This window comes from Clytia hemisphaerica, unplaced genomic scaffold, assembly GCF_902728285.1.
Source record: "Clytia hemisphaerica strain Z4C2 unplaced genomic scaffold, Clytia hemisphaerica genome assembly, whole genome shotgun sequence".
Taxonomy (NCBI): Eukaryota; Metazoa; Cnidaria; class Hydrozoa; order Leptothecata; family Clytiidae; genus Clytia; species Clytia hemisphaerica.
In genome coordinates, this window is record NW_027104433.1 from 1,865,457 (window position 1) to 1,891,943 (window position 26,487).

Consider the following 26,487-nt stretch of genomic DNA (forward strand, 5'->3'; position numbering starts at 1 on the left):
AGAAGCAAAACAGAGGAATGGAAGAAAAGGATAAAAAACATCTGCTTCACGGTCAAAGTTTATGAAAGATAAGAAGAAAAAATGATGATGATGAAAATATAATAAGTAGTGCAGAAAAAATGGAGAGACATGGAACAATAAATTTTAAGGCTTCTCTTGGCAGCTAAAAGCTACAAGTTTTTTTTAAAGAACATAAGGCTTTGATGGTCGAAATATTAAGAACAAGTTAAGAACATTCATTTTAAGGCTTCGCGGACTCGAAAACAGCCAATTTCTTAGAAAATTGACAAAAAATACATAATAAATGGGGAAAATAAAAACATGTTAAGAACATCCGAATGCTTCAAAATTCTGGGACAAGCTGGAGTTTTTACGAGCTCTCGTTTGATTTGGTTGGTTGTTAACCTGTAATAAAACAATTTTGTTACTTTTTCTAAAGAACGCGTCATCTCTATTACTTCAAATAACCAATTAGTGAAGTCTCTTGTAAAAACTCCAGCCCATCCCAAAATTTTAGATATTCTTATAAAAAAACGTGTATGCTGGAACTAGCCTTTAAAAGCCAAGCTATAACTGAATCTACTTCGAGTCATTAAAGGGAGATGGTAAAAACTTTGAAGGTTTTCTAAAGCCATTATAGAACTTTTACTCCATACATAAACGTTTTTTATGATAACAAACTGGGAACAAACTATATAAGAATGCCTCGATGACCAAATATTAAGAACAAGTGAAGAACATCTTAAGGCTTTACTTAATCTAAAAAACGCCTGCTTCTTTAAGAAATTGCACAAAAATACTCACAAAATGGTAAAATTTAGAAAAATTTTTACATTAGGCTTAAAACTCAAAAAGGTTAAGAACATCTTAAGGATAGAAGGATGTTCTTAAGAAAAATACGTGACTGTACAGTATTTGAGAAAGCGGAAAACCAAAATTGTCGCATCGAGAAAAACTGAAATATTGATTATCTTACTATACTAAATGAGTTTATGAAAAATGTCTGTAACGCTAGCCCAGTAACATATGCTAAGGTTTCTAAAATTTGAACGCCGCGGCTGGAAAACCTATCCACCTTCGATACAAAAAGTCTCGCACTAAGTTTGACAAGCGTAGAAAACTCGGATTAGAGAAGACTCTACACTGCTATTTGTAAACGAAAAAAGTTCTGACGTCAATTTCATGAAAAAGTACTGCGACGTCACAAAGTTTCAAATAAAAAGGTGTGGCATTTTTGTTGCACGATTTCGAATTATTTTATATCAACACACGCAACAAAATCCAACATTGTTGTTTGATGATTAAACTTCGTCTAACATTATTTAAAAAGGTTTCAATGTTGGTTGCATTGCATATGCGCCGGTCTTAAGCTGTCCGCATGCGAAGCCAACAAACGGGAAAACCTTCAGTGCTCAATCGGAAAGCGCGAGCCTCTCCTTCACAACTAAGGCTTTTTCTTTCCTAGAAGCAACCCTCTCACCACCTCAGACACCTTTGGGCGTCTGCAACGACGGGTACCCTCGATAATTTTGACAGGGTTACTATGGCATTTCATTGAACACAAACTCCCGTTATCTTAAAAAGACATATCATCGAGGCTTACAGACACAAAATTTTGACTAATGTAGAAAGTTTAGAAGTATAATTTTTATTATTGTATTTGGCATTTTAAGCCAAAACGATGTCAGGAATTAACCCACATTATAGTATTTTAAAGGCTTTTGATGTGCAAGAAAAACCGATAACCGGCGTTTACGACGACGGGAACCGTCTAGTTTTGAACTATGCGAATAAAAGATCCGTTCTAGTTATTAATTTTCGAGTTCAGCGTAAAGTGAAAGGTGTAAAAAATTTTAAAATTAATGAATGTTGGAATAAGTAGTCCCCTTCAAAATAGTACACTCTTCCTCTTAGAGAAAAACAACCTACTTAACTAAAGAGGTGATGAACAGAAAAACCTGAAATTTTTAAGTATGTTTTCCACTCACGCCCTCTTATTACGGAAGAAACAAACTAATTTTCTTATATTTTTATTACTCTTTGCAAAAAAACAATATTAAGTATTGTGAAATAGGACAAACCTATCATGGTTAGTTGAAAGGTGTAACAGGGGTGTCTGTAGGGGTGTCCCACCCCTAAAATCAAAAAAAAAATTCGCCCGGGAACTTCCAAATCTCAAAAATTCAAAAAGAAATCTGAAGACTAAAGTGATTCAGTGACCCTTACAGTGTACTTTGGGAAGCATGGAAAACGTACCCTTGAGAGGGCCGTATCTACACGGTAGGGCGTTTAACTTGAGTCCCCCCCCGCCCGGTTTTTTAAAATAATCTGGGTAAGGTATGTTGTGCAGAAAAGGCGATGTACTGTTTAGTATAAAAGTTTAAGTTAGCTTGATTCAGTCACTAGGATAAATCTGATGGTAAGTTGTGAGTTAATTATTACAACATTATTCTAAAATCTTTAAAGCGTCGGAAACCCTATATTATCTTTAGCCGTGTGCCCTAGCTTAGTTAACTACAATCATGGACAAAATATTTGAAATAAAGGGGAGTTCCCGGCGAAATTTCAAACACCACAAATGATTATTAAGCGCCTTAAACTACAGTTGGAAAGTAGAGTTTTAACTCTGAGTTTTAACACGAGATTTAAGACAGGACCCTTAGGATCTCAGGATTTAAAAGCTCAAATTTGCTCCAATAAGGCTTGTAATATAGCCTAGAAGCCACCAAACCCCTCTAAAATCGAAATATTCAATGAAAGAAAGTGGAAGTGTTAAAAAAGCAATCAATTCTCGCCCGAACTTTAAATTCTGAAAAACGTTAAAATACACTAAAATCTCAATATATTTCGATCACGATTGTAGGTTAATTTATTATGCGAATGAGGTTTTTGGAAGCTCGTTCTTTATCGCTCATCTTTTTTAACTACGTGAGCAGGTACAATTTTTTTAAGAACCACTCGGCTTTGGCACTTTGAGCCTTAAATTGTTCCTATCCTGTTCTTATTTATAGGGTGAAATTAAGTTATTTAGGCTTTATACCCAATTTTTACTACTTTGCCCCCTAAATTGCTTGAAATTTAGTAATTCTAGGCTCAACATTGTTATCAAACTGTTCTTATTATTTGGCAATTTTGAGCCTCATTGTTCTCATAAAAAAAAGTGTAGAGCATTATATCAATTACATACATCAGCGAACCGTAGTGTAAAGGTACGCAAAGTAATTGGTTCAATTCCAAGCCGGGTCTTACGATTAATATCTTACCTAGAACCACTTGAACTAGCGAGCACCTCACCAAAAACCGGGATTTTTCATCCGTTTCTTAGTGAGTTCCATTTTGACGATTTTCGAAAAATAGAAGCCTTTCAAGTGTTTTGACGCAAATTCGATTTTTTGATACTGTAGGAGCTTGAAAGTTAAAAGTGACGTCCAGAAATCGAATGTTTAGAGCCCGAAAACCTGGGCTCAAAACATTCGAAAAAGTCGCAAAGTGGAATAGACGTTACAGCGTAGAAAAAGGCCGTGACGTCTAGTACCGGCTGTACTTGAACCACTTTTTTTGTTTTTACTGGTTGACGTGATACAATCGAGAGTGCTCTCATAAGCATAAAAATTCCAACTAAGGGAATGGGTTCGAGTTTGGGTTTGGTTAGTTGAGGAGATCAGAAGATAATATTCTTCGATTTGAGGACTCAATTGTATCAAAACGAGGAATGATCCAAAAATAGATCAGAAATTCGGATTGCTTTAAAAAAAACGTGAAAAACAATCGTTCACGTTTTCTTGATTGATATTTTCCACGTTTATTGTATAAAAATGAAGTTTCGAGTCCTACATATGGCGTAGAAAAAAATTTTCCGCACGTATTTGATGGTTGGCACCTTGTCAAAAACTTTTTTTTAATTGCTTTCGATATCATCATTTGAAGTGACCTTACTTTCGTGTCTTGGAATATTTTCTTTCAAATTTTGTTCTTCAGTTTTACTGAAGCCTGACTGGTACGCATTTTACAGAACAGAAATTGGCTTTCCTTTGCCAGAACCAAGCTCTTTTCCTTTCTATATTGGCGCTATTCTCTTAACAAGTCATTTACCGCTTGTAGATCATCCAATCTAATCTTTTTATTTGAAGAGTTGGCAGCAAATTTAGGTCGAAATCATAAACCTTGAATTTTAAAACGTAAAGAAATGTAAAGAAATCATAAGAATTCATACCATTCTGATTAAGCAAGATAGCATTCTTTTTCTTCTCGGTTTTGTGTGGTGATTTTTCACATTGTTTTTACTCGTCATCGGTAATAATGTTCATGAAAATTATTCCCAATGTATTAACAACTTTGAATTTCAAATCTAAATCTGCATTGAAAACTAAAAATCATCCGACATAAACTCGAAACAATTTGCTAATAAATATACCAAAGTTGAAATTCAAATCAACCAAATCAAAGTCACCACTTTTTTGAGCTAAAGTAAGTACCGTAGAATGGCTAAACTTTCAATTTCCCAGTGAAACATTCCTGGCGCATTTCCGGGATCTTTCCGCTGTTTTTTTTTCTCGGCCATACCGACAAAAAGGTTTTTTAAGACTGACCGACTAACAAATCTAAATTACTTTCGTACCTACCCAGAGTTTTGGTCGTTTTCCGCTGTTAGAGTGACAATAGGAAGTTTTTCCGGTATTGGGAAAGTCTAGCAATCCTACGGTATATAGTAAGTATATTGCATTGGAAAATCTAAAGAAATACTCTTTGCAGGTTAACAGGGGACAGGGCCAATCATTGATAATTGCGGAAACGTCAAAGTAACGACTGTAAAGCTCCTCCCCTTAGATGTATCATTTGCTATTTCCTACAGCATAGATGTCCACCACACCCGCCCAAATCCACCACACCCGCCCAAGCTCATTACACCAAATCCATCGAATAAAATGGAGATCCAAATCAAGGCCCGCCACAGAAACAAAACTCTTCACAAGTTTTGTACGAAAAGAAATGTTCCCAGAGAATTATATTGCATGATCAAAACAGTATCAAAAGCCTCTTATAATGTCTTATCAGAAAAAAAATGATGGGGCTGAAATTAAGCAGGTCTGTGAGAAAAGATTTCGTAATCATAACTTCCTTCGAAAAATGATTTTTAATACGGAAAAAAAGAAAATCAGTTAAAATAAACTTTTCGCAAAGACGTCCAAACGGAGTCCATCTAACGGACACAACATTCGGTTTGAGCATTAAAATGAACATATCCGTTTTGTATGCTGGTTATGCATAACTTCCTACTCATAAAATAACGTCCTGTGATGCTTAGAAAAAATAAACAGCATGCATACTTAGATTTATGTTTAACCGTTTTCTTACTTAAGCCACACGAGCAGAAATGTGAGATATCACTGAAAATTACATAAAGTACCAGATGCGACAACGGAATTCGCGATTTTTTCCCTTTTTCGCGAAAGTTTTTGCCAAGTAAGAAATTACACGAGAAATTCGCGAAAGTTTTTTCCGCGAAAAATACACTTTTTTCCTATTTTATACTCAGTTTTCAGTTTTTGTGCTTTTTTTCCTGCAAAATGAAATGATATTCGAAAATTCGACTAAGTTATATCAGCTGAATTCGTTCCAAAAGTTAAATTCGCGAAATTTCACGATTTTGTAACCTCGCGAAAGTTTCTGCCCGCGAAAGTTTCTGCTCTTAAAGTACCAAATCTACAGCCAAAACTAAATTTTTGATACTAACTATTTCTAACTGACACAGCCCCTATAGCTGGAGGTAAGAGGCACAGTGACGTGTCAAAGCTCAGGTATAGGGTTGTATATATATATTTATGGAGTCACTGCCCTACTCTGGTTCAGCTTTTGGCAGCTTTTGGCTGAAGTTATAAAAACAGAATGTTTAATAGCCAGACAGAAATAAGCTCTTCTTTAAGCCCTGACAAGTCTTTATGACATGGGTTTCGAAATTCTTTATTCTGGTGTTAATCCAGCAAACTAGAAGTTCATCTTAATTTCACTGTCTGTTGAATATACTTGCTCACGCACTTGCTCGAATATATCTAGACACACGAAAAGTCGAACTTTTCTACAGGTAACCAGGTTTTGGTTGCAAAGTTGATCTTTGCCTATTTTTTCATCAAATGATGATTTGGCTTTATGGAGCGATGGCCAAGTGGGCAAAGGCGTCGGTTCAATTCAAAGATAGCCAAGCCGGCTGAAAACAACCACATAAAAAATCGACTCTATCTATCTTGAATGGTCGTGGGTGCTTTGCATGGTATAAGAGATCTTCCTTCAGTATCTACCTTCAAAAAAGCAATCTTCAAGTTTCTAAGGCCCAAACCTTCTCCTGTTTTTGGATCTCATGACAACCAGGATGTGGTCCTTCTCAATCGTCTTCGAGTAGGATTTAGATTTTAGACATGGTTTTAGTGACACTTTAGATTCTTTTTTTGCGTGTGGAACAAATTCCATTAAAAACTCTCAACACTTTCTTTTGCACTGCTCTATTTACTCTCAGGCAAGACATCTTTTGTTCAACAAACTTCAGAGCCTAGACATAAATATTTATCTACTAAGCCCTCTTAAGTTCTTCAACCTTTTGTTGTACGGTGACCCAGCATTATCTTTCAACATAAATAACATAATAATTAATCTTACCATTGAATTTATTCTTGACTCTGAGAGGTTTAGTGGTGCCTTATTTTAGTTTGATGATCTTCTTATAGCTCTAATATATATTTTTTAATATCTTTTTTTTCTCCTTTTAGTGATGGTTTTTCCTTTAAGTTTTATTTTATTTTATAGCTTAGTACCCCTGGCGATATCACTTAGTGCCTTGCGGGGGGGGGGGAGGAGCTATCTATTTTTCTGTGTTCGTTTTGTAAGTAGTATATGTTCGTAAGTGTAATGTAGTTTCTCAAGTTTAAAAAAAGTACGACTAAATATCGTGGTGTAATTTGAGACTGCTACCCTCCAAAAGCTCTTAAAACTCCAAAGCATCCTTAGAACCCTCAGAGGGATAGCAAGATACAGATTTGGAGACTGATTCCATGATCCTGACTGAGCAAGTAAGACCTATCTTTAAATCTAAATCCAACATTTTGAAGCCAAGAAATGACGATTTGAAAATTCTTACAGTACCTGACTTGTTGAAAATGGATTACAAAACTGAATTCTTCGAATAATAAGCATCAATTAGAATATGTAGATAGGAAAATTGCTTAAAAATATGAAAGAATCTTTAGCTAAACTATTATCTGTCTATCAAAATGATTCTTGCTTAGAAACTGGCAATAAAACTGACTAGTAAACCAAACGCACAGGCTATATAAGAGGTTTGAAAGCAATGTACAGGCTAGACAAGATAATTTAAAGCAACAACCAGGCCAAACATACAAGAGGCAACAACATATAAAGGAGATTTAAAATCAGTCAGGAAAATAGTGGCAGAAAACTCTTTCTAACGATCCCCTTCCCCCAGATATCAATGTTGGGGAGTTCTGAGCTGGTACAGGGGGGGGGGTCTTGGGTCAGTCTAAAACAGTCGCAGAAAACTCTTTCTAATGATCCCCTTTCCCCCAGATATCAATGTTGGGGAGTTCTGAGCTGGTACAGGGGGTATGGGCGTGTCTACAACATTGATTTAAGGGGAGAAGGGTTCAGAACTATGAAAAGAACTAACTTTTTACTCCATTGCCAAAATATATTAACTGACAGATTGTAGTTAGCAAAGAAAAATATATACGAATGCACTGATTACTCGGAAAACTAATCAAAAGGTTTTGATCCATCGAAGTCTAAAATCAGTTAGCATAACGTTGTTTTGACGTTCAAATAACGTTATATGGATGTAATGAACGTTAGACAAACGTTGTATTGACGTTATACAACAACTGGGAAGAGTATTTCCTAGAGATTTTCCAATGCAAATATAAAGTAATAGACAAAGCAGCACGCATGAGAAAACTGCGTGACTCAAACAAATTCAAACTTTGTTACTGATTGAGAAGCCAAAAAAAGTTACAAAACTATAAAAAGTTAAGAATATCTCTAACTGACTCACAATGACGAATCATCTCTAATCTTTGCAAAAAGAATCCAGAAACTCAGTGTTAGAAAAAAAAATTGAACAAATTTTTCAACCCTGTATTATCATCTTTTGAAGAAGTTTCTTATAAGACATTTTTTTTCTTCTAATTTTCCCTAGATAAAAAATTATAATTAATTTAGCTTTGCACCCACCTAAAAAATTCATTTTTAAGAGTCAAACCAATCTAATGTCAAACATACCTAATAATCTAGACTACTTAGATGCAAAATGGTATAAATCAAAACAAAGAAGGTGATTTTTGATCGTAAAGTTCTTATAGGGACGTAATTATCAGACACCAGGAATTTATTAAGTCGCTAGTGAGCTGCTATATTTATAGATATAAAATAAAATGCTTTTACTTGTTGAATCTCAATAAATCGATGAACAGTAGAGATAGAAAAAAGGGGGAAATTTCTTAGAGTAAAAAAAAAGAAAAAATCTTTGAGAAAATCGAACTTTTGTTTTATTTTGATGTCTCCAAAAACTTCAAAATAGTTTGTTTTTTTAGAGTACAAAACCAACCTAATTGGCCATAAGCGCCTAACGGACGGGATAGCGAAAAACCATCAAAGGAGGAGAGACATTCCACGCAAATTACCTTACAACCGATAACCCTTTCACCCTTCTTCTTAGAGGCTTCTTAAAGCCAACATCACCAAGACTCTAATTAAAATATTTAGAAAAAATCTTTTGAAATTATGAACAAAAAATTGAGATGATTTTTCCCTAAGAAGGAAGAAAATCCCATGACTTTAATCAATCCTGTTTTCCTGCCGTTAAACATAGAAACCCGTAGAAGGCAAAATGAAATTTGAGATTTAATGTTTGGTTAATTCGGTATTGGGTCCGTTCCAATCTACTAGATCTCATACCTCAAGACCACATTAGTGCTTCCCATCCATTTTAAGACAAAAATTGTCAGATCTTTCAAACGGATATTGCATAGAAAAAAAACAAAATGGTGCTCCAAAATATTTACTAAATGTTACTTTTAAATCAGTTCAAATTTCCAAAAAAATAAAAATAAACATTATTCAAGAGCGCTCGCGAGGGTTCGATACAAACAAGATACAAAATACATTCACCTTAGTTTTGGGTTTGATTCTAAACAACAGTGTGACAAACATGATATATGTGGAGAAATCAACAATTTCTGTCCATATATATTCACTCAGGAGATTTGGGTGGCAGAGCAGCATATGGATTTCGTCCTTATTTGAACTCATCAGCACTGCGTACTGCATATATCCCATATATATTCATATGATAAATTGAAGACCAAGCAAGCTACGTATTGTAACTTTGCTTTAAAACCAACCGAGACTGACTTTATTATTTTACGTTCGAAATAACCTCCGAAAACTCACATGCGGTATAATTTCAAATGATATCGTGCATATAATCATATTTAAAATGCAATGCACAGTAGGAAAAACAGAACTCGGGATTACGCTCAATAGAAAATTAATTTTCTGCGGCAGTGACGGTTAGGTTTTTCATATCTCTGATCCTAACTGCCTGAGAATAACGGTAAATTGGCGTTTTCACCGTCCTCGTCATTCTTCAGTCAAGCGTAGATACAAAAAAACCGCTATTTAATAAAAAGAAAAACTTACATTTTTTTGTGATTGGTATGGTTTTCCGTTGACATAATGGGCGTTGTTCGAAGACGATGATGTCATCCCACCATTGGTAACCGTGGTAATATCGTCACCGCCCGTGGTGTTTCTGTACTCAATCCAATTCTCTTTTTCCCTGTCTCTGTTTGTTTTTCGAGTGGCGTTTGAGGGTGGTGGGAAGTATTGGCGTGTTTGACGGGTTTGGGCGGAAATATGTTGATTTAGTAAGATGGTATCAAGTTTGGAAAGTTCTGAATATTTCGAAGAACGCTAAATTGATGAAAAAGATAAAAAAATAAATAAATACAACAATTTAGCAATTGTTGGATTAACAATCATCAGAGAAAACTGTGAAAAATCCATCCTCGTGAAAAAGACATTAGAAGGAAGTAAATGACACGGAAAGACTTTCTCATCCAACAAAATTGGGTTACAAAGGTTTAATCAAAATAAGAAGGAAAAACAAAAATTAAGGCTACTAATTAAATTAATCTCGTCCCTAATTGATTATCGTTTATACTAGTGGGGCCAGATAGTCTGGGGCGGCCTGCAAGGTCGTGGGTTCCTCGGTCGGGTAATACCAAAGAGTTGCTACTAGTACTTGATGCTTCTCAGCTTGATGCTCAACATTTAAAAGAAGGATCAAGTGTACGTGGAACAATCCAGGAAGAAAGAGTGGCACCCTCCCCTACATCCGGGTAGATACTATCGAAAGAGGGGCCTTCGGGTAGCCTCCGACTGCGGTCGCAGACTTACTTACTTAGATACTCTGGTGTTCAAAAAGCAGTTGATGTTTACCTTAATAGCGTTAGCATAAGCTGGAGGAGGTAGTTTTTGTTGAGGTTTATGCTGGGTTGTACTGCTCAATGAAACGTGATATTGTAGGTCCTGTCAAGAGGAATTAAATCAAATTCATTAAAATTATTCGCATCAGAAACGAGATAGGGTGAAAGTGTGTTGAAACGCAAAAGCCATTTTCCATATTCCGTCGTCGTTTCGTATTCTGCAAATTAGCCATACGATCTTAATAGTTCAAATACGGTGTACGGAGTTCATACGAAATTAATTTTATCTAATCTATTCGTTATATTTAGTGTTATGAAGATTTGGAGCTTCCTAGGGTATGAGGTTTCAATTAAATACACCACCGTACCGTCGAAAAATTTCTCAATATCGGTCAAAAATGTTCTGGCGAGTATTGGAATACCGGAAATCCGGTTTTTCAATACAAGAATACCGACAACTTTTTCCGTCAAATACCGGAATACCGGCTTCTCGGAAGCCCTCTGAAGAAATTTGTAGTGAATGTGGCTATAAACCCTCAAAGTCGGACCTTTCTAAAAACATAATACATATTATTACATAAATATTTCACGCTAGTGTAATTTTCTTGAAACCGGGGAAGTTTAGTATGGGTTACAGATTTTAAAGAAACCTACTTCAACGGGTAGTGAGCGTCTTCTATCATGGTGTGTTGATTGTTGTGCATGTTTCCCTGGGTACAGCGGTAGAGAAGGACCATTATCCAATAAATTACTACTCGATCCATGATATTCTTTCTAAAAAGTTAAAAGAAACGCTTACTTCTTACGTCAAAATACACTTTTTCTTTACTAAGAATCAGTAAATCTTTGTCGAGCTTCGGCCGTTGTCAATTTTCTTTGGCACTTATATTTTTCTTATCCTGTTCTTGCTATTAGGGTAAAAAACTGAAGTGTTTTAGTCTTTATGCCCAAAACTTTGACAGTCCTTATATTGCTTGAAATTCAGAAATGCCAGAATTGTCGTTATTCTTAAATTGGTCTTATGAGAATGAGTCTAGTTGGAAAAGAATACGAGGCGGAAATCTGATTTAGTCAGATTTAGTCTCTTCTAAGAAAATAATTTTAACTAGTTTAATGACAATAGTCTTTATCAAAGGATACAGGAAAATAATGCAAAGAAAACATTGAAAATGATTAGTACCTTTTGTATAGGTTGAAAATGTTTGGTAGAAATGCCTTCTCGTGAGTACTCTTTACCACGCATCGTACTAAAAAACAGAAGAGTGACTTGTGAAAATGAAAATCATGTTGTTTCAGAAAACTGACATCGTTTATCAGAAAATTGCGCGTTTGTTTAACCACCACCCGACGTCCATTCATGATATTCATGACGTAATGTTTTCTACGGAAAAACCCCGATTTTTGCCAGAAGTGGCAAATTTTATACAACTTTTGTCTAGTTTAAATTTGCCACTACTGGCAAAAACCGGGGTATTTCCGTAGAAAACATTCCGTCATGAATATCATGAATGGACGTCGGGTGGTGGTTAAACAAACGCGCAATTTTCTGATAAACGATGTCATTTTGAGCGGTTTTTACGATAAACATTTAAGGAGCCCAAACGCAAAATTTGAATATCCTCGAAGAATCGATTGTAGAAATTTATCCTAAAAGTGTTTTCCCTTGAAAGCACACGCATCATAACCTCGTAACCACAACACCCTTTTAGCCCACTTTTTGCGAAAATTTTGTCATCAGTAAAAACCAAAGGTAGTGAAAGTTGCCCTTGGTATACTAAATATCAGTATCAGTTTTACGAGGACGCACAGCCTCGCATAATAACCAACAATGGGAGAACCTCTTTGAAAAAACAGTTAATATATTCTAAGAAGCAGATAAGATTTAGGGATAAGGGTCCCTTATTTTCCTTTTGAATGAAAAAATATTTCCCTAAAAATCAAAACCACGAATTTTGTAAATAACATGATGGAAAAATTTAATAACAAAAAATTGGTGTGAAGATTTGTTGATGATGTTAAAAGCCATGTACCAAAATACGTGAGAAAACATCAAGTACAAAATAGAATAAAATTGATGTCAGAATTCTACTACTTTATAGCTCTTTTTTTTATTTCTTATTGTCATATTTGAACTTATGACGTTTCAGCGTCAATCCAAAAATGGTTAAATAACAACATTTTCTGTAAATTCTTTATCACAAATATTTTTGATGTTATGTCATATTATGTTGGGAATTAGTTGACGTCACATGAATATCTTGATAAAAGCCTTAGATTATCCCATTTTTTTTCCCGATAAGGTTTACGAGAAAAAAAAGAAAAGACAATTTGACATCAGATGCTGTCTCCGATTGGCGGACACTCAGAAAGAAAGACAGTTTCAAAAAGAAACAAAGTCTATTCCTAAATGCTAACAATACTTATTAGACGGGATATTTCAGAAAAGATTCCATCCCCTTATGCCGTGGAGGTCATATTTTTCTTCTCGGATGGTCCCTTTAAAAACCTGGCAACCCAGGAGGGTCAGCGAACTTTCGTAAAAGAACAGGGGATCCTTCAAAAAAGACAAAATCTAGGGGAGTTCCTGAAATTTCGATAGAAAAGATTAACTTGAAGAGGTGGCAAAAAACTAAAAAGTTAATCTCACAGTATAAAATGACAGGCCCGGTGGAAGCGGGAAGATTGGGGAGACTTCAGCTTCATCACTTATGAGCAGATGAGAGTTTTTTCTCAAATTCCAAGTGAATTTTATCTCATTTCGAGCCTTAAGCCTCCCCACTTTTACGGTTGCTCCGCCGGGTCTGAATGAAGACTGGCATGGGTGTGCAATGAAACTCTGAGTTTGAAATCAGAATTTAGTTAGCTCTCATAATAATAATGCTCTATTAAATAATCGAGCACTCTATGAGAAGCGACCGTAGTGCAGTGGTAGAGCATCCGGCTACGGTGCACAAGGTTGTTGGTTCAACCCCCAGCCTGGTCATACCAAAGATTCCCAAAACGGTACTTGGTGCCTCTCTGCTTGATGCTCAGCAATTAAGAGAAGAATCGAGGGTAAATGGAGAAATCCAGGGAGAAAGAGTGGCGCCTTCGGGTCGCCTGCGACTGCAGTCACCGACTTACTTACTATGAGAAGATAAAAACTTTCCAATGTCAAACGAACATAAACAATATTTCACTTACCCTCCGTAACTTTGAAGAGGTGGCAGTCTTCCCATTGCTACGGGCATTGATAAACGCTGTAAATCGATAAATTGATAGATTGAAAATATACTCCACAGTTAACAGCTTTTGAGGAGATTGGTAATGAATTTACAAGGACAATATTTTTTTCGGTGCACGGAATTATCTCTAAAAGAAACCATTTAAATTCCCTAAAGCAGTTTGCTAAAGATATCACAGAAAAATCATCTTTCGCTTTACTCAAATGAAAAATTTCCACGGGCTCATTGTCGCAAAAAAACATAAACTCAACGACGGACGACAATAAACGACGGACGACAATAAACGACGGACGACAATAAACGACAAACCTTGCTCTGTTGTTGGTACACTTCGGGCGGGTGTATGGGCGGTATGGTGGGTTGTCGTGGCAGCGGATTATAAAACAATTCGTGTTCATGAAATTTCGATGACGTCAGCATTCGTAATCTTTCGGGCTGTTCTTTCTGGACCATCTTCTTTTTGTTGCTGTTGTTGGAAAATCTATAAGGAAAAAAGATGCGTAAAATAAACTCTTGTTTCGGGATCTGAACTTATTTCGAAGAATAGGCATCTAGATAAACATATGCTTCCGAATTAAGAGTCTCTATTGAATACACCTTTTCGACCGTAGTCGCGCGGTAAGGCAACGTAAGGCGCATGCCTCTTTATTATTTAATTAACCCCCCCCCCTAAACTCGATTCAATCCTTTTTTTACGGTTTGAGGGTGGTAAAACGGACAAGAAAATGCCCGCGCGGCAATTGGCGGCTACGGTTGAAAAGGTGTATTTAATATAAAAATCTTGTACAAATTTCGTTTTTTTTTTCAATCTAACTGAAGATTTTTGTATCAATGAAACCAGTGGTGTTGGTAAAAGGAAATAATGTTTCTGTTAATTAAATATAATGACAAAGATGCAAACGGATGGAAGAATACTGAGTCAACAAAAAAACACATTTAGCCACACCCAAAAACACGAGGTAAGAAAACGGTTGTTCAAAAAATCTTTATTTCCAAATAAAAACCCAGCAAGAAAAGTACTTTCGAATGTGATGGTGTAAATCTACGTCTATAATCTAATCTATTCATCATCCAAGACCAAGGCTTACATTTTGTCTTTCTCCTTTATGGGTCTGAGACCTGGACAATGACGAGAGCCATATGGAAAAAAAGTATTGACGGGTGTTACACAAACCTCCTCAAAAAGGTTCAAAATCTAAACTGGGTGGACCATCCGAACCTCAATCAAATATACAATAATCTATCCTGTATCTCGCGTATCCTCACCAATATAAGACTTCAGTTTGCAAGCCACTGTTTTCGAGCAAAAGAAGAAATGATATCCAGACTTCTTTTCTGGTCACCAACGGGTCTAGTAAGATTAAGGCAGTTAACCTTCCTGGATACTCGGACGGACGAGTAAATTGAGGAAATAAAGACAGTCATGCAAGATCGGGTATTGTGGAAGGACGGCTACGCAAATTTTCCGACGTAAGGTGGCCATCCACTGGAAATGGAAAAATCGACCTTTTAACTTTAAATCTTGATTACTCAATGACTATAAATGATATGGGCTTGAAACTTCCAGGTATTATTATTTATGACCTAAAGTTAATATTAAAAAAAAAATTAAAAAAAAAAATTGGAAGACGGGGGTTTGGTACGACTTTTCAGTAAAATCAAAATAATCTTGTGTCAACGTTTTAGAGAGAACTACAAATACTTGGTTAATGATTTTTGGTATGTTGAGGCACTTTGGGACAAAGAATGGAATGAGCGAAATTTTTTTTTGAAAAATCCAAAATCCGGGGGTAAAAGCCAAAAAAACAGTTTTTTCAAAATATGAGATCTGAAATTAGTTAAATCTGAAAAATCCTTCGCTCATTCCACAGCTCTCATAGATGTGGAAATACCCTGAAAAAATCAGACCAATCGGACAACTACATCCTGAGATTTTTCCGCCACAGTGATTGCGAACCCCCAGATTTGCGTTTTGAGAAATCGTGCTTTTAAAACATAAATTGCGGTTAAATGAACAGATTATAGTTTTCAATAGGGATTTTTTTATGATTTGAGCCTATAAGGGAGTTTTCTACATTATTTCATAGGAAATAAGGATTAAAACTATTTACAGTGAAAATTTTGGCCAATTTGAGTGACATTTTGATCATTTCCAGAAAACCGCAAAACTTTGAAAAAAGACCGCAAAACTCATTTTCACCACGAAAACCACCCCGAAATGTAAATAACAATGCCCACATTCATTGTAAGACTATTTTGGACTATTCCTATCAGCAGGGAATCAATTAAGTTAAAATATTCATTCAAAAAGCTCTGGAACTGAAGACTCATTATCGTGTTACAGGGCACTTTCACTTTCACTTTCATGCCATCGCTGAAAACACATGAAACCGCCACATTCTAATCCCACACATTTGAAAAAGTAATTTGAAGATGATTGTGTTGTTTTTTAAGAGATTCCTGGCAAAAAAACATTAAAATAGCACCCAAAAAAGAATAAACAAGCAAACAAAAGTTCTACATACCTTTGGCGCACTACACAAACAACCGACCGTGCTCTTAATCAAAAGAAATCACAAGTTACATCATGATTAAATATTCCTTAGAGCTTTACAAACCTCCTTGTATAATAAGAGAACCATAAAACATCATTTACAGCAACAAATGTGGATGAAACACTCAGCAAAAGTCAGTAAGCTTCATCCTCCAAAAAAACCATCTTTCTGTCTTTAAAATTCACCTCAAAATTCGAGGGCGGTCATTGTTTACAACATTTGAAAACTGAATATGGGTACACCAAGCGACTTCAAACCTTCTAGAAATGTTTCTTGCGACTTGAAGACGACCCGTAAAGATTTTCAAGCCGTTCGAGCTGCTAGAGAAGGTAGAATTGCTGTTTTACTAACGGGCGGGAAACGGGGCGTCTGTGGGCGAAGCATTAAAAGCTTAAAGGTAGGTGTTTTAAAACCTAAAATTTTCTGCTTATTCTTTACTTTTATGAATTGAAATTTTCAGAGGTTATTCCAGAGAAGTTATACTTGACTTTAAGCCAAAAAAATAAAAAACCACCAAAAAAGTATCACTATTTTCAAACTCAGTGGATGGCCACCGTAAGTCGAATAATGATGATAACGACATTCTGTTATATTCTAATCTCGATTTGAAAATGCCATTTCTTTAAAAAGATTTTATTTGATCAACTAAGGATGAATCACACACTTTCTTAACAAGTGTACACGTTTTGTAAAAATGATTTATTGAACAGAGTCTGGCGAGAGATTTCATGACCACACACTACTACAATCTTTCTTTGATACAGTCAAAATATTGTACCGGGTGCACCACAAAAAAGTTTCTCTCTTTGAGACTAATTTTCTCGAAATCTAAAAATTTTAAAAGAACCACTCCCATTTCATTGGAAAGAAGAAAAATAGACTTAAATTTTGATGGGTCATTTATTAAATTCGATTCATTAGATCAAAAGTTATGCTCAATTCAATAAAAAAGTTACTTTCGGAAAGGGCTCGAAAACGGTAAAAATCGACGATTTTGATAAATGACCCATAAAAATTTAAGTTTATCTTTCTTCTTTCCAATGAAATAGGAATGGTTCTTTTAAAACTTTTAAATTTCGAGAAAATTAAAAAGAGAGAAACTTTTTTGTGGCGCACCCGGCATAACTACTGCTCTAAAGCTTCGCGGCTTTCAGGCTATTCTGCACCTATTTTGAATTGCGTACAAATAAATCTTTGATCCTGACTGACTGAGGAAGAAGATAAATCATCCTTTCTTAGTGTTCTCCACTCCTTCAATACACGTTTTTTAAGTAAGAATATACTTTATAAGAATATTCATGATGAAATTGGCCAAAAAATTATAGTATATAACATCCCTGCGTCACAGACTCGCTGGGGTGCCTCGCTGAAAAATTTGACAAAAAATTCGTCCCCGGTAGGAAAAATACCCTAGAACTTCATCCCCACTGAGAAATTGACCTTGATTTCACCCCCCTTCGAAATTCAATGTTTAAAAATTAAACCTTCCCCATAGGATTTTTTAACCTTAGAATATAAGAATTTCTATCCCATTGAGATTTCATGAAATTTTTATCCCCGCTGTGGGAAAAGTTTCACCGGGGCTGCGAGACAAGGGGCGTTATATACGACCTTAACCTTAAATTTTATGTTAAAAGTTAAAAGTTAATAAAATTTGAGAAAATAGACTATATTCTTATAAAGTAAGATTGAAGAAAATGAGAGAACATTCATTAGACTGTCGTAATGAGATTTTCTCATTCAAACATAAGTAAAGAATGATTTTGTAGGATTAACGTACGTATTAAGAATGAGAAATCGCAATTTGATAAAAATTCATGTCTCTATTCTGAGATTACTCTGTGATTTTATCATTCAAAGGTCTTTGATAGTAACCGAAAGAATTGTTTAACATGTTCTTAATTTCGCCATTTTTTGAGTATTTTCCAAAGAAATTGGATTTTTTAAGATCTGCAAAGCCTTAAAATGTTCTTAATTTGTTCTTAACATTTTGGCCATCGAAACCTTATGTATTTTGTTCTTGTAAAAAACGTGCATTTCAGTTCCTGATCTGCGCTAGACGGTATAACGCGATCGAATGAAGGAGCTAAAAAATGGTAATGGGAATAGTTTTTTTCAAAATAAAATTGACTATTTCACTGTGGGTAAAGAGTTTCAAAAATGATGAAATATTAATTAGCTCAAGTTTTCTAGAATATTCCCCTGTGTCACCTTCCCACTGGGAGCCCTGCCCCACTGGAAAGATTGACAAAAATGTCGTCCCTAGTGGGAAAATACCTTACAATTTCAACCCCACTTTGAAGCTTTTGTTTCATTCCCATTCAAAATTCAATGTTTAAAAATTGCACTTCAAAACCATTGACACTGAATTTTTTAACCTTGGAACAAAGAATTTTCTATCCCCATTGAGAAAAAAATCCAACGGGGCTGTGAGACATGAGTGTTAGAATCATAGTGGAATAAATATAAGTTTTGCTGGTTGAACTGGTCAAACATGTCTCGTGTTGGCTATTGAGAGTGAAATTAGTTTTTAAAATTTTGGCACAAACCTGACAAAAGAACATTCGAAGACGAGAAAAACAAACAAATAAACAAAATAAATTGAAATAAACAAACACCTTTCATCTGTGTTCATATCATATCATGGGATTTTTTTTCAAATTTTGTTTTCTTTCCTTTGTGTACCACAAATAATATTTCGTTCGTTGATTTCTTTACTAGCAAATAATTCTTCTATAAGATTTCCATCAACATATCATTATCTCTCTAGCCTGTGATAAACAAAAATCATATAAATTCTTTAAAATTTCTTCTCATAAAAGAAAAACAAAGAAAACATGATGATACCACTAGATAAAAAATCCCAAAAATATTTCAAACAAACAATCATAAAAACCAAACATAAGAAACTACTTATATCACTGTAGTAGTTAGTAATCTCTCTTCCAATTAGCAAGCTATCATCCTTCACATAATAAACACACCAAAATCAACCAAATAGCATTGCACTAATCAATCAATCATCTCGTCATCAATTTTGAAAAAAATGTAAATAAGTTTTCTTTCAACACTTTTATGATATTACTTAATATAATCAGTTTTTGATTTTTATAAATAAAGATCTTAGATGCGTCGGCGAAGATTTAAAACTTTTATTTTATCATATTTTAAGGTCCTGAAATATATTTATTCTTTAAAATATATAAATCGAGTTACAGTACTCCTCTGCAATACAGGGAAGATCCAAACTTTCCTATTTTTTTCAATCAAAATAATTTTTATGCCCACTGACCTTTTATTCATGTCAAAGAGTTTCCTTTACATAAATTCTAAAAAGTTAAGTTTTGAAATCAACTGTCCATTTCTTCACCAAGGTCTTATACACATTCTGATGTCGATTATTTTACTTTCTCATGTATGAACAGAATGTTGTTATCATTATTTCAAAATATCTGATCATCTAATTGATTCTGATTAATAGCTATTGTTGTGAATACTTTCTTTTGATTTTCAGATTGTGTCTATTACTTCATGATAGTTTTCTTTTACTTTCCTTGCATCCTTGTATTAAAGAAGCCAGTAATACTAACTCACAATGTCCTAAACATTATATTAAAGACAAATTTCTTTATAGGAAATCTCAATTCGTGGAAGTACTCATAATAAAGAAATACGACCAAAAAAGGTAATACAGTGCCCTTACTATAAACAACTCTGAATTAAAATTTGGGTCAAATCTGCACCAACTTAAAAATATAATGGTATGAAGTTTTAGAAATTAAAATCATACTAATCTAATTACATCAATGTGTCAAAATTGATACTGATGAAATATTGTTCTTACAAAGAGAGGCTGACATGTTGGTATTAAAAGTATGACATCCTAAACTTAATTAGAATTACACAAAAATAAAAATGATGAAAAAGTGTTGCTATGGTGACAAAGAATTATGATGATTTTCTATGTGTCAATGACATAGTGATTCAATGAAACACATTGCTGCTTGCTCACAATAAGAAGATAAAACAAAAGCTTAATTTCCATGGTCATATTATCAGAATTCATTCAGTGCAGACAACACTATAACAACATTCTAACATTTATTTACAGTTAATATTTTTTTGTATAGTGATGAATCCTGTCCACTCAAAAGAAGATTCAGACTTCCAGACCTATGATTCTTACTGTGTCTGCGGGCTTGGCTGTTATGCTGAAGATACAGTTGAATTCTCTCTAAATTTCTACCCTCCCCTCTCATTCAAGTGAATTAGTCTTCCCCCTTTAAAAATTCTCAAATTCTATATCTATTACATTCCCTGCATTCATAGGCTTTCTAGATTCATTGGAATATCCAACTTGAGCCGAAGTACCAAAGGGTTTTTATAAAAAAACATTGTTGTATACACAATTTAAAAGCCTCTAATAAAGCACTTTTCTGAAACAATAAGGGGTTCAAGTCAAAGCAGGTATACCTCTAACAAAAATATATATAGCATGGGACATCCTCTTTTATTGAGACATTGAGCTATATCATATATTAAACACTGTGTAATACCATTTCAAATGGTATCATTATACCCTTTTTATAGAAAATATAAGGTCTATTTTCGAAAGGAATGCGATTTTATAAGATTGCCCACAAAATGAGGAAGTGGGATCATGCTGAAATTTCCTTACAGGTTGTTTACTTTCTGCTAAATGTTTTTTATAAGCATAAGATAAACTTTTGTGAGGCTTAAATTTTCTTTTAGTAATTTGGGAGATTGTAAAGGATAATAAAGGCTTAAAAGTGTTATGCTTTTAGAAAAATATGTAAATGACAATTGTAAATGAGTCTCCATAATTCACTATAGAAATCAGAGATATTTGTTAGATTTTAGATTAGAAAATCCAAGGGTATATCAATTCTGATCAAGAGTTGTCTATTTTCTGGTTTAAATTTATATATAAACAATAACATACAAACACACTTTTTAAGTTGTAAGATACGAATGGAATCACTTTGCAGAAAAGGTTCACCATAGATCATATAAAAAATTTAGAGTCAATTGTCACCTTGAAGCAGCCAGTTTTGTATTTATCTACAACAAGCTATGTATTAAAAAATCCATCACCAAAAATAATGTTTCTGATTGCAAAAATATAGAAAGTGACACAAAGCTCAGATTCGCTTCTGCAACACTACAACAGGAACAAATAAATACACATAAAAAATCGAAAATAACTTAAGAGGGTATTTCATATAATGACGTCATTTTATAAGTGTATCATTTACAGTGTGTAGTCCTTTATAAGAAACAAAATGACATAACGAAACAACTCAAAGTTTTTGCTGAATTTAGGCTTGTTTACTTCACAATTTTTAGAGAGGTCAAACAATGACTTTTTCTGAAAGCGCCACTTCTTTGAAGTAATGAAGACAGCGACAAACTTTTGGAAAGACCTTCAGAAAAGAGCTCAACAAACGATGAAAATTTGATTTTAACATATTTATACAACTACTTATTTTATTATAATCATGCAATAAATATCATCAATTTTTTTATATTTTCATAACTATTTTTCATAACTATTTTATTATTTTATTATACATTTTTAGTAGGTCCACATCAGTATTTTACTGCATTGTATATTTTACAAAACTTAGACCTACTTTATCAAATAAATTAATAATAACAATAATAATAAAGACAGCTACATCTTATAAACCCAAATCTGTTATTCCACTGTTTATACAAATTTTCTGAAATTTGATGCTCATATATTCTAAAACACTTTCATTTGTGATTATAGATATCAAATAAAACTTGTGTTATTGACAACTGGTTTAAGGATTTTCCCAAGGCATGATATGATCATCATATCTAATGGAACATATTTTTGCGGTTATAGAGGATCCAGTTATTAAACTTTCTGGGGCATTCGATATCTAAATGACAGAAGTGGCGTCACTAAAACTTAAGACACTTGAGGTGCATCTCTTAATTAAGAAAATCAATCCACTGTGCATCCCTAGTACTGATAATCATATTCTGTCAGGGATTTCCAAAAACTTCCTCGGAACCGAGATTTCCTATTCTAGATTCACCCGAACAACCAACTTGCAGCAAATGATTTCAGTTTTCAGTTTTCCCCATTCTTAGTCTAAAGTTTTTAACTTTCAAATTCGCGTTTTTAATTGCTGTTCTTGATACTCTTTTTTATTTTAAGTGTTTGCTAATGAACTAAAAAATTGTTTCCTTCAATCAATGGGCAAAGTAACTAGTAGCCTTTTCTTATTCCCTTGAAATTTGGCTTTCTTCTATTTCTTCTATCTATAAATTTATTCCCACCTCCCTCTCAAAAAGTAATATTGGAACAATGCTCAACTCCTCATAAAGATTAAACTGTGACTGTAACTCAACAATAACGATAACAATCTGTTTTTCAATACTGGTCCCAATTGGAAATTTTTCTCCCTTTTATCGTCCCTGATGGAAAATTATCCTCCAATTTTTGTCCCCACTGAAAATAATCAATTAAACGAATCCTCACTGCAAAATATGATGCTTTTTTTCCAATCCACACTGAATTTTCTGACTTGAAAACAAAAGAATTTAAATCCAAGCCATGAAAAATATGGGAATATCAATCCCCATTGAGTTTTAGTCCGTTATTTTTATCCCCACTGGCTGAAAAAATCCTACCGGGTCTGTGAGAAGTGGTTGGCCCTTGGTTCCCTCTTCTTCATTCTTCCATCTTAATATGAAAAAGAATCTTTCTATCCAATGTTCCATGGACATTGCGTTAATGTTTTTAAAACTATAGCAAATAGGTGGCTTTAGTCTCCTTCTATATCGATCTTTAACTTTGAATATGCTTTAATTCTTAAAGGTTGCGTAATTTTGATGCATTTCTCATTTCATTTTGTTGCAATGACTGTGATACTGATATAAAAGCGTTAGAGGATTTGTTTTACCAAAATTCGTTAAAACAAAGGGAATGCATTTCTCATTCCACTTCCACATTTAATTTGAGAAAATATCAAAACTACATTCTAGAAAATAATTTTACAAAGCGAACAGTGAAATGTGGACAAAAGCTAAAGTTGTAACAGTAAAGTCAGTGGCTACACAATAGACCTGGTTTATAATCTCTTTGAAGATGTTTGTGAATAAAAAACAGTTTAAATAGCATAACATGACAGCATAATTTACATCCCAACCAGTCCAAAATATATCACCTTTCCACAAAGTTCTGACCACCCCTTGATAATTCCTGAGAAACATTTAAACTTACCAGATGAGCTAGAGAACCAAGCCTTTCCAGAATTACCGTTCTGATATTGTTGGATTCATCAGGTTGCATGGCCAGTGGATTGCTGAAGCTTCTTCAAAAAAAAAAAATAATAAAAATGTCGGTGAACAAGCTCTGAACATTGATTTAGTCAATTTGAGGGTGCTGATTTGGAATTGGAATGTTTTTGAAAAAAGTGAAATGTTTTAAGGAGGCATCCTCTGTTTTGCTCCATGGCATCCTCTGTTTTGCCCCCTATCTCCAACACCGACTTAAAGAGAGGTTATCCCAATGACATGGCTCCCGGCGTGCTAATCCAATTGAGGGAGCAAAAAGCATATGTCGCCCACCATGGTTGGGTGACGAAGAAAATTTTCGACTTTTCACCCTTATTTCACCCCTCAACAGTATATATAAAATTTTTTAAAGTAAAAAAAAATTACTTTGCAAAATATTGGGGGGGGGGGGGCACGATTGAGGTTTCAAACCAGTGTAGTGACTGGCTCTTCATCTGTGTAATGTCCTTCTTGTTCCAGATGAATCAGGGGGGGGTCAGGATCCAGATACCAAACCCAGGGCCAGGGGGTGGTGTCAATTTTTTTTTTCAAATTTCAAAAAGTTTGGTATTGATACCAAAATGAGGGGGTGGGTCCCCCTCTTTTTGAAAATTAGGGAATCTTCAAGTTGGTATCAATACCAAAATGAGGGGGTGGGTCCCCCTTTTTTTAATTTTTTCTGAATTTGAAATTGGTATCTGACTTAAAATGTTGTATAATGTAAGTATAAAAACTTATTTGAATCGTTTACACTATACCCTGATTCCATATAAAAGCATTCTTCATTCTATAATTGAAATTAATTTTTATTTAACTTTTGCTGCTCTCAATCCTTTCAATCAACCAAAATTCATTCAAAACTAGAGTTGAACAAACTGAATCAAGTCTTAGCAGATCTTATAACTTTTTTAGTCGTGATAAAATTTTTCTGTACATAACGTTCATCATTAAGGCTATGTTGACTTTAGGCGTGCCTAATACAATGAGTTTTTTATCTAGTCTAGCATACCAACTAGTTTTATGAATTTGATACATTTTGCCAATTTAGTTCAAGAAACTTAATTTACGTTGTGTTAGAATGAGAAAAACTTGTTTTCATTTTCAGGAGTCTAAAGTGTGGTACATAATATAAGTGATTAATAAGAGGAATGTTCTTTGAATAAAAGCGTCCCTTGTATGCAGTATCCTATGCATAGAAACTTCTTGCATTTTTACTGATTGCCAATTTAGGGGGGGGGGATGGGTCCCCCTTTTTCAGAAAAATTGGGATTTTCAAGTTGGTATCGATACCAATTTAGGGGGGTGGGTCCCTCATTTTTTAGAAAATTGGGGTGTTCAAGTTGGTATTGATACCAATTTAGGGGGTGGTGGTGTCTACTACTTTCAAATCTCGAAAAGTCAGGTTTTTGGGCCCTGGGTTGGTATCCTGGACCTTGACCCCCCCCTGGATGAATCGGTTTGCATTTTCAACAATTTCTTCAGATGTTATTGCTATTGAGCGATTTGCTTGGTTTCAAATGACTGAAACCAAATTGCTTAAAGACCTTGAATTCTAGGAAAGTATTTTGTGCGTTTTTCTATACTCTTGCAGCTTCAATCCCTGTTTACTAGCATTGACTAGCATACCTTGATCACGAAGCATTTCAACAGTTTTTGTTATGTATGTATCTGCTTTTTGTCACTTTTTATCCTGTAAATGTAAACCACAGGTTACAGGTTGCAGGTCACAGGTTACAGGTTAAGAAAACACAGACCGGAAAACTGTAACGCACTTGTAACATACAACTCATAACATACAACTCATAACATAAGTTCCTGAAAGTATTATATGTAATGGAAATGTAATATCAAAATATGTTAAAAATGTTATTTAGAAGACTTAAACGACAAATCATCAACCCCAAATATTGACAACAAATGACACTTAAATTATGTAAATAATGATGTTATCTCAAAGTATGAGGTTTTTTACGCCAATTAACAATAAAATATTCTTCATGCATAATAGGATGCTGACGCTGCAAGTGGATATAGATTGACAGGTTTTGAAAACAATAAATACTCCAAAAGCTGTTTTAGAGAGATGAAAAAGGTGACATCATTTTATCAAAAATACAAAGCAGGGGATAAAAATATTGAAACATTTATAAAATATAATCCCATTGACGCTATTTTCATCAATTCTTGTTATCATACCCAAGGTGATGCAGGAGATAAAATGAGATATGACATAGTGATTGTGAAATAGCCATTTTCCTGTTGTTAGGGGGCTGTTTAAAGCAAGGGTGAGGTCGATATTTGAATACTTCTTTATTCTTTGTACATACGTAAAAGGGGTATAACATATGTAATATATAGTACAAGTATTACAGGTCCGTGTTATACACGGCATAAAACGCGAAATCACATGGTAAGCACGTGGGTAGATTTTTAGCTTTAAAATAGTTCTAGATCAATAAAATACCTTTGGAATTATATTTTTGACATCAACAACTGTTTTTCAAACATTTTCTTTGTGTTTTACAGTAATTGTAAAACAGTGACCTGTCAACACTAACCTGTAACCTGTGACCTGCGGTTTACAATTACCGCTTTTTATCAGATATCTGTAGGGTAATGTTCATTTGCAAGATCCACAACAATTGATTTCATTAATCTTTGCTTAGAGAATACATCCGCAATCACCTTCAGGGCTAGGTTACGACCCCAAATGAAATAATATGTTAAACCAAGAAGAAAATTGGGGATAGAGAGAAGGTAAAAACCATTCCTTTCCCTCCCCACGTTAATTTATTTGTCACTTGCGTCAATCAAGTATTAATTGTCAACACAAAACAGAGCTCCAAAACAACACTAAGTGGAATAAATTGTGCGTGATATATTTGA

The 26,487-nt window shown here is 34.4% G+C and overlaps 1 protein-coding gene across 4 annotated transcripts in view; it reads right to left on the minus strand.

The window, feature by feature from the left end:
- The window catches only part of LOC136820686 (dual specificity tyrosine-phosphorylation-regulated kinase 4-like), a 52,223-nt gene that overhangs the window by 19,080 nt on the left and 6,656 nt on the right, over positions 1 to 26,487 (minus strand). Inside the window, exons 1-8 of one of the 4 annotated variants that reach the window (XM_067076886.1) lie at positions 25,228 to 25,267; positions 23,549 to 23,639; positions 14,024 to 14,195; positions 13,674 to 13,729; positions 11,671 to 11,737; positions 11,145 to 11,264; positions 10,504 to 10,593; positions 9,703 to 9,975 (exon numbers count right to left, since the gene is read on the minus strand). In XM_067076886.1, coding sequence (XP_066932987.1) covers positions 9,703 to 9,975; positions 10,504 to 10,593; positions 11,145 to 11,264; positions 11,671 to 11,737; positions 13,674 to 13,729; positions 14,024 to 14,167 — 750 coding nt within the window. In that variant the 5' untranslated portion in view covers positions 14,168 to 14,195; positions 23,549 to 23,639; positions 25,228 to 25,267. Of the gene's footprint in view, positions 1 to 9,702; positions 9,976 to 10,503; positions 10,594 to 11,144; positions 11,265 to 11,670; positions 11,738 to 13,673; positions 13,730 to 14,023; positions 14,196 to 18,887; positions 18,933 to 21,325; positions 21,450 to 23,548; positions 23,640 to 25,227; positions 25,268 to 26,487 lie in introns of those variants that run through there. The other 3 variants (XM_067076885.1, XM_067076887.1, XM_067076884.1) reach the window with 3 other exon arrangements.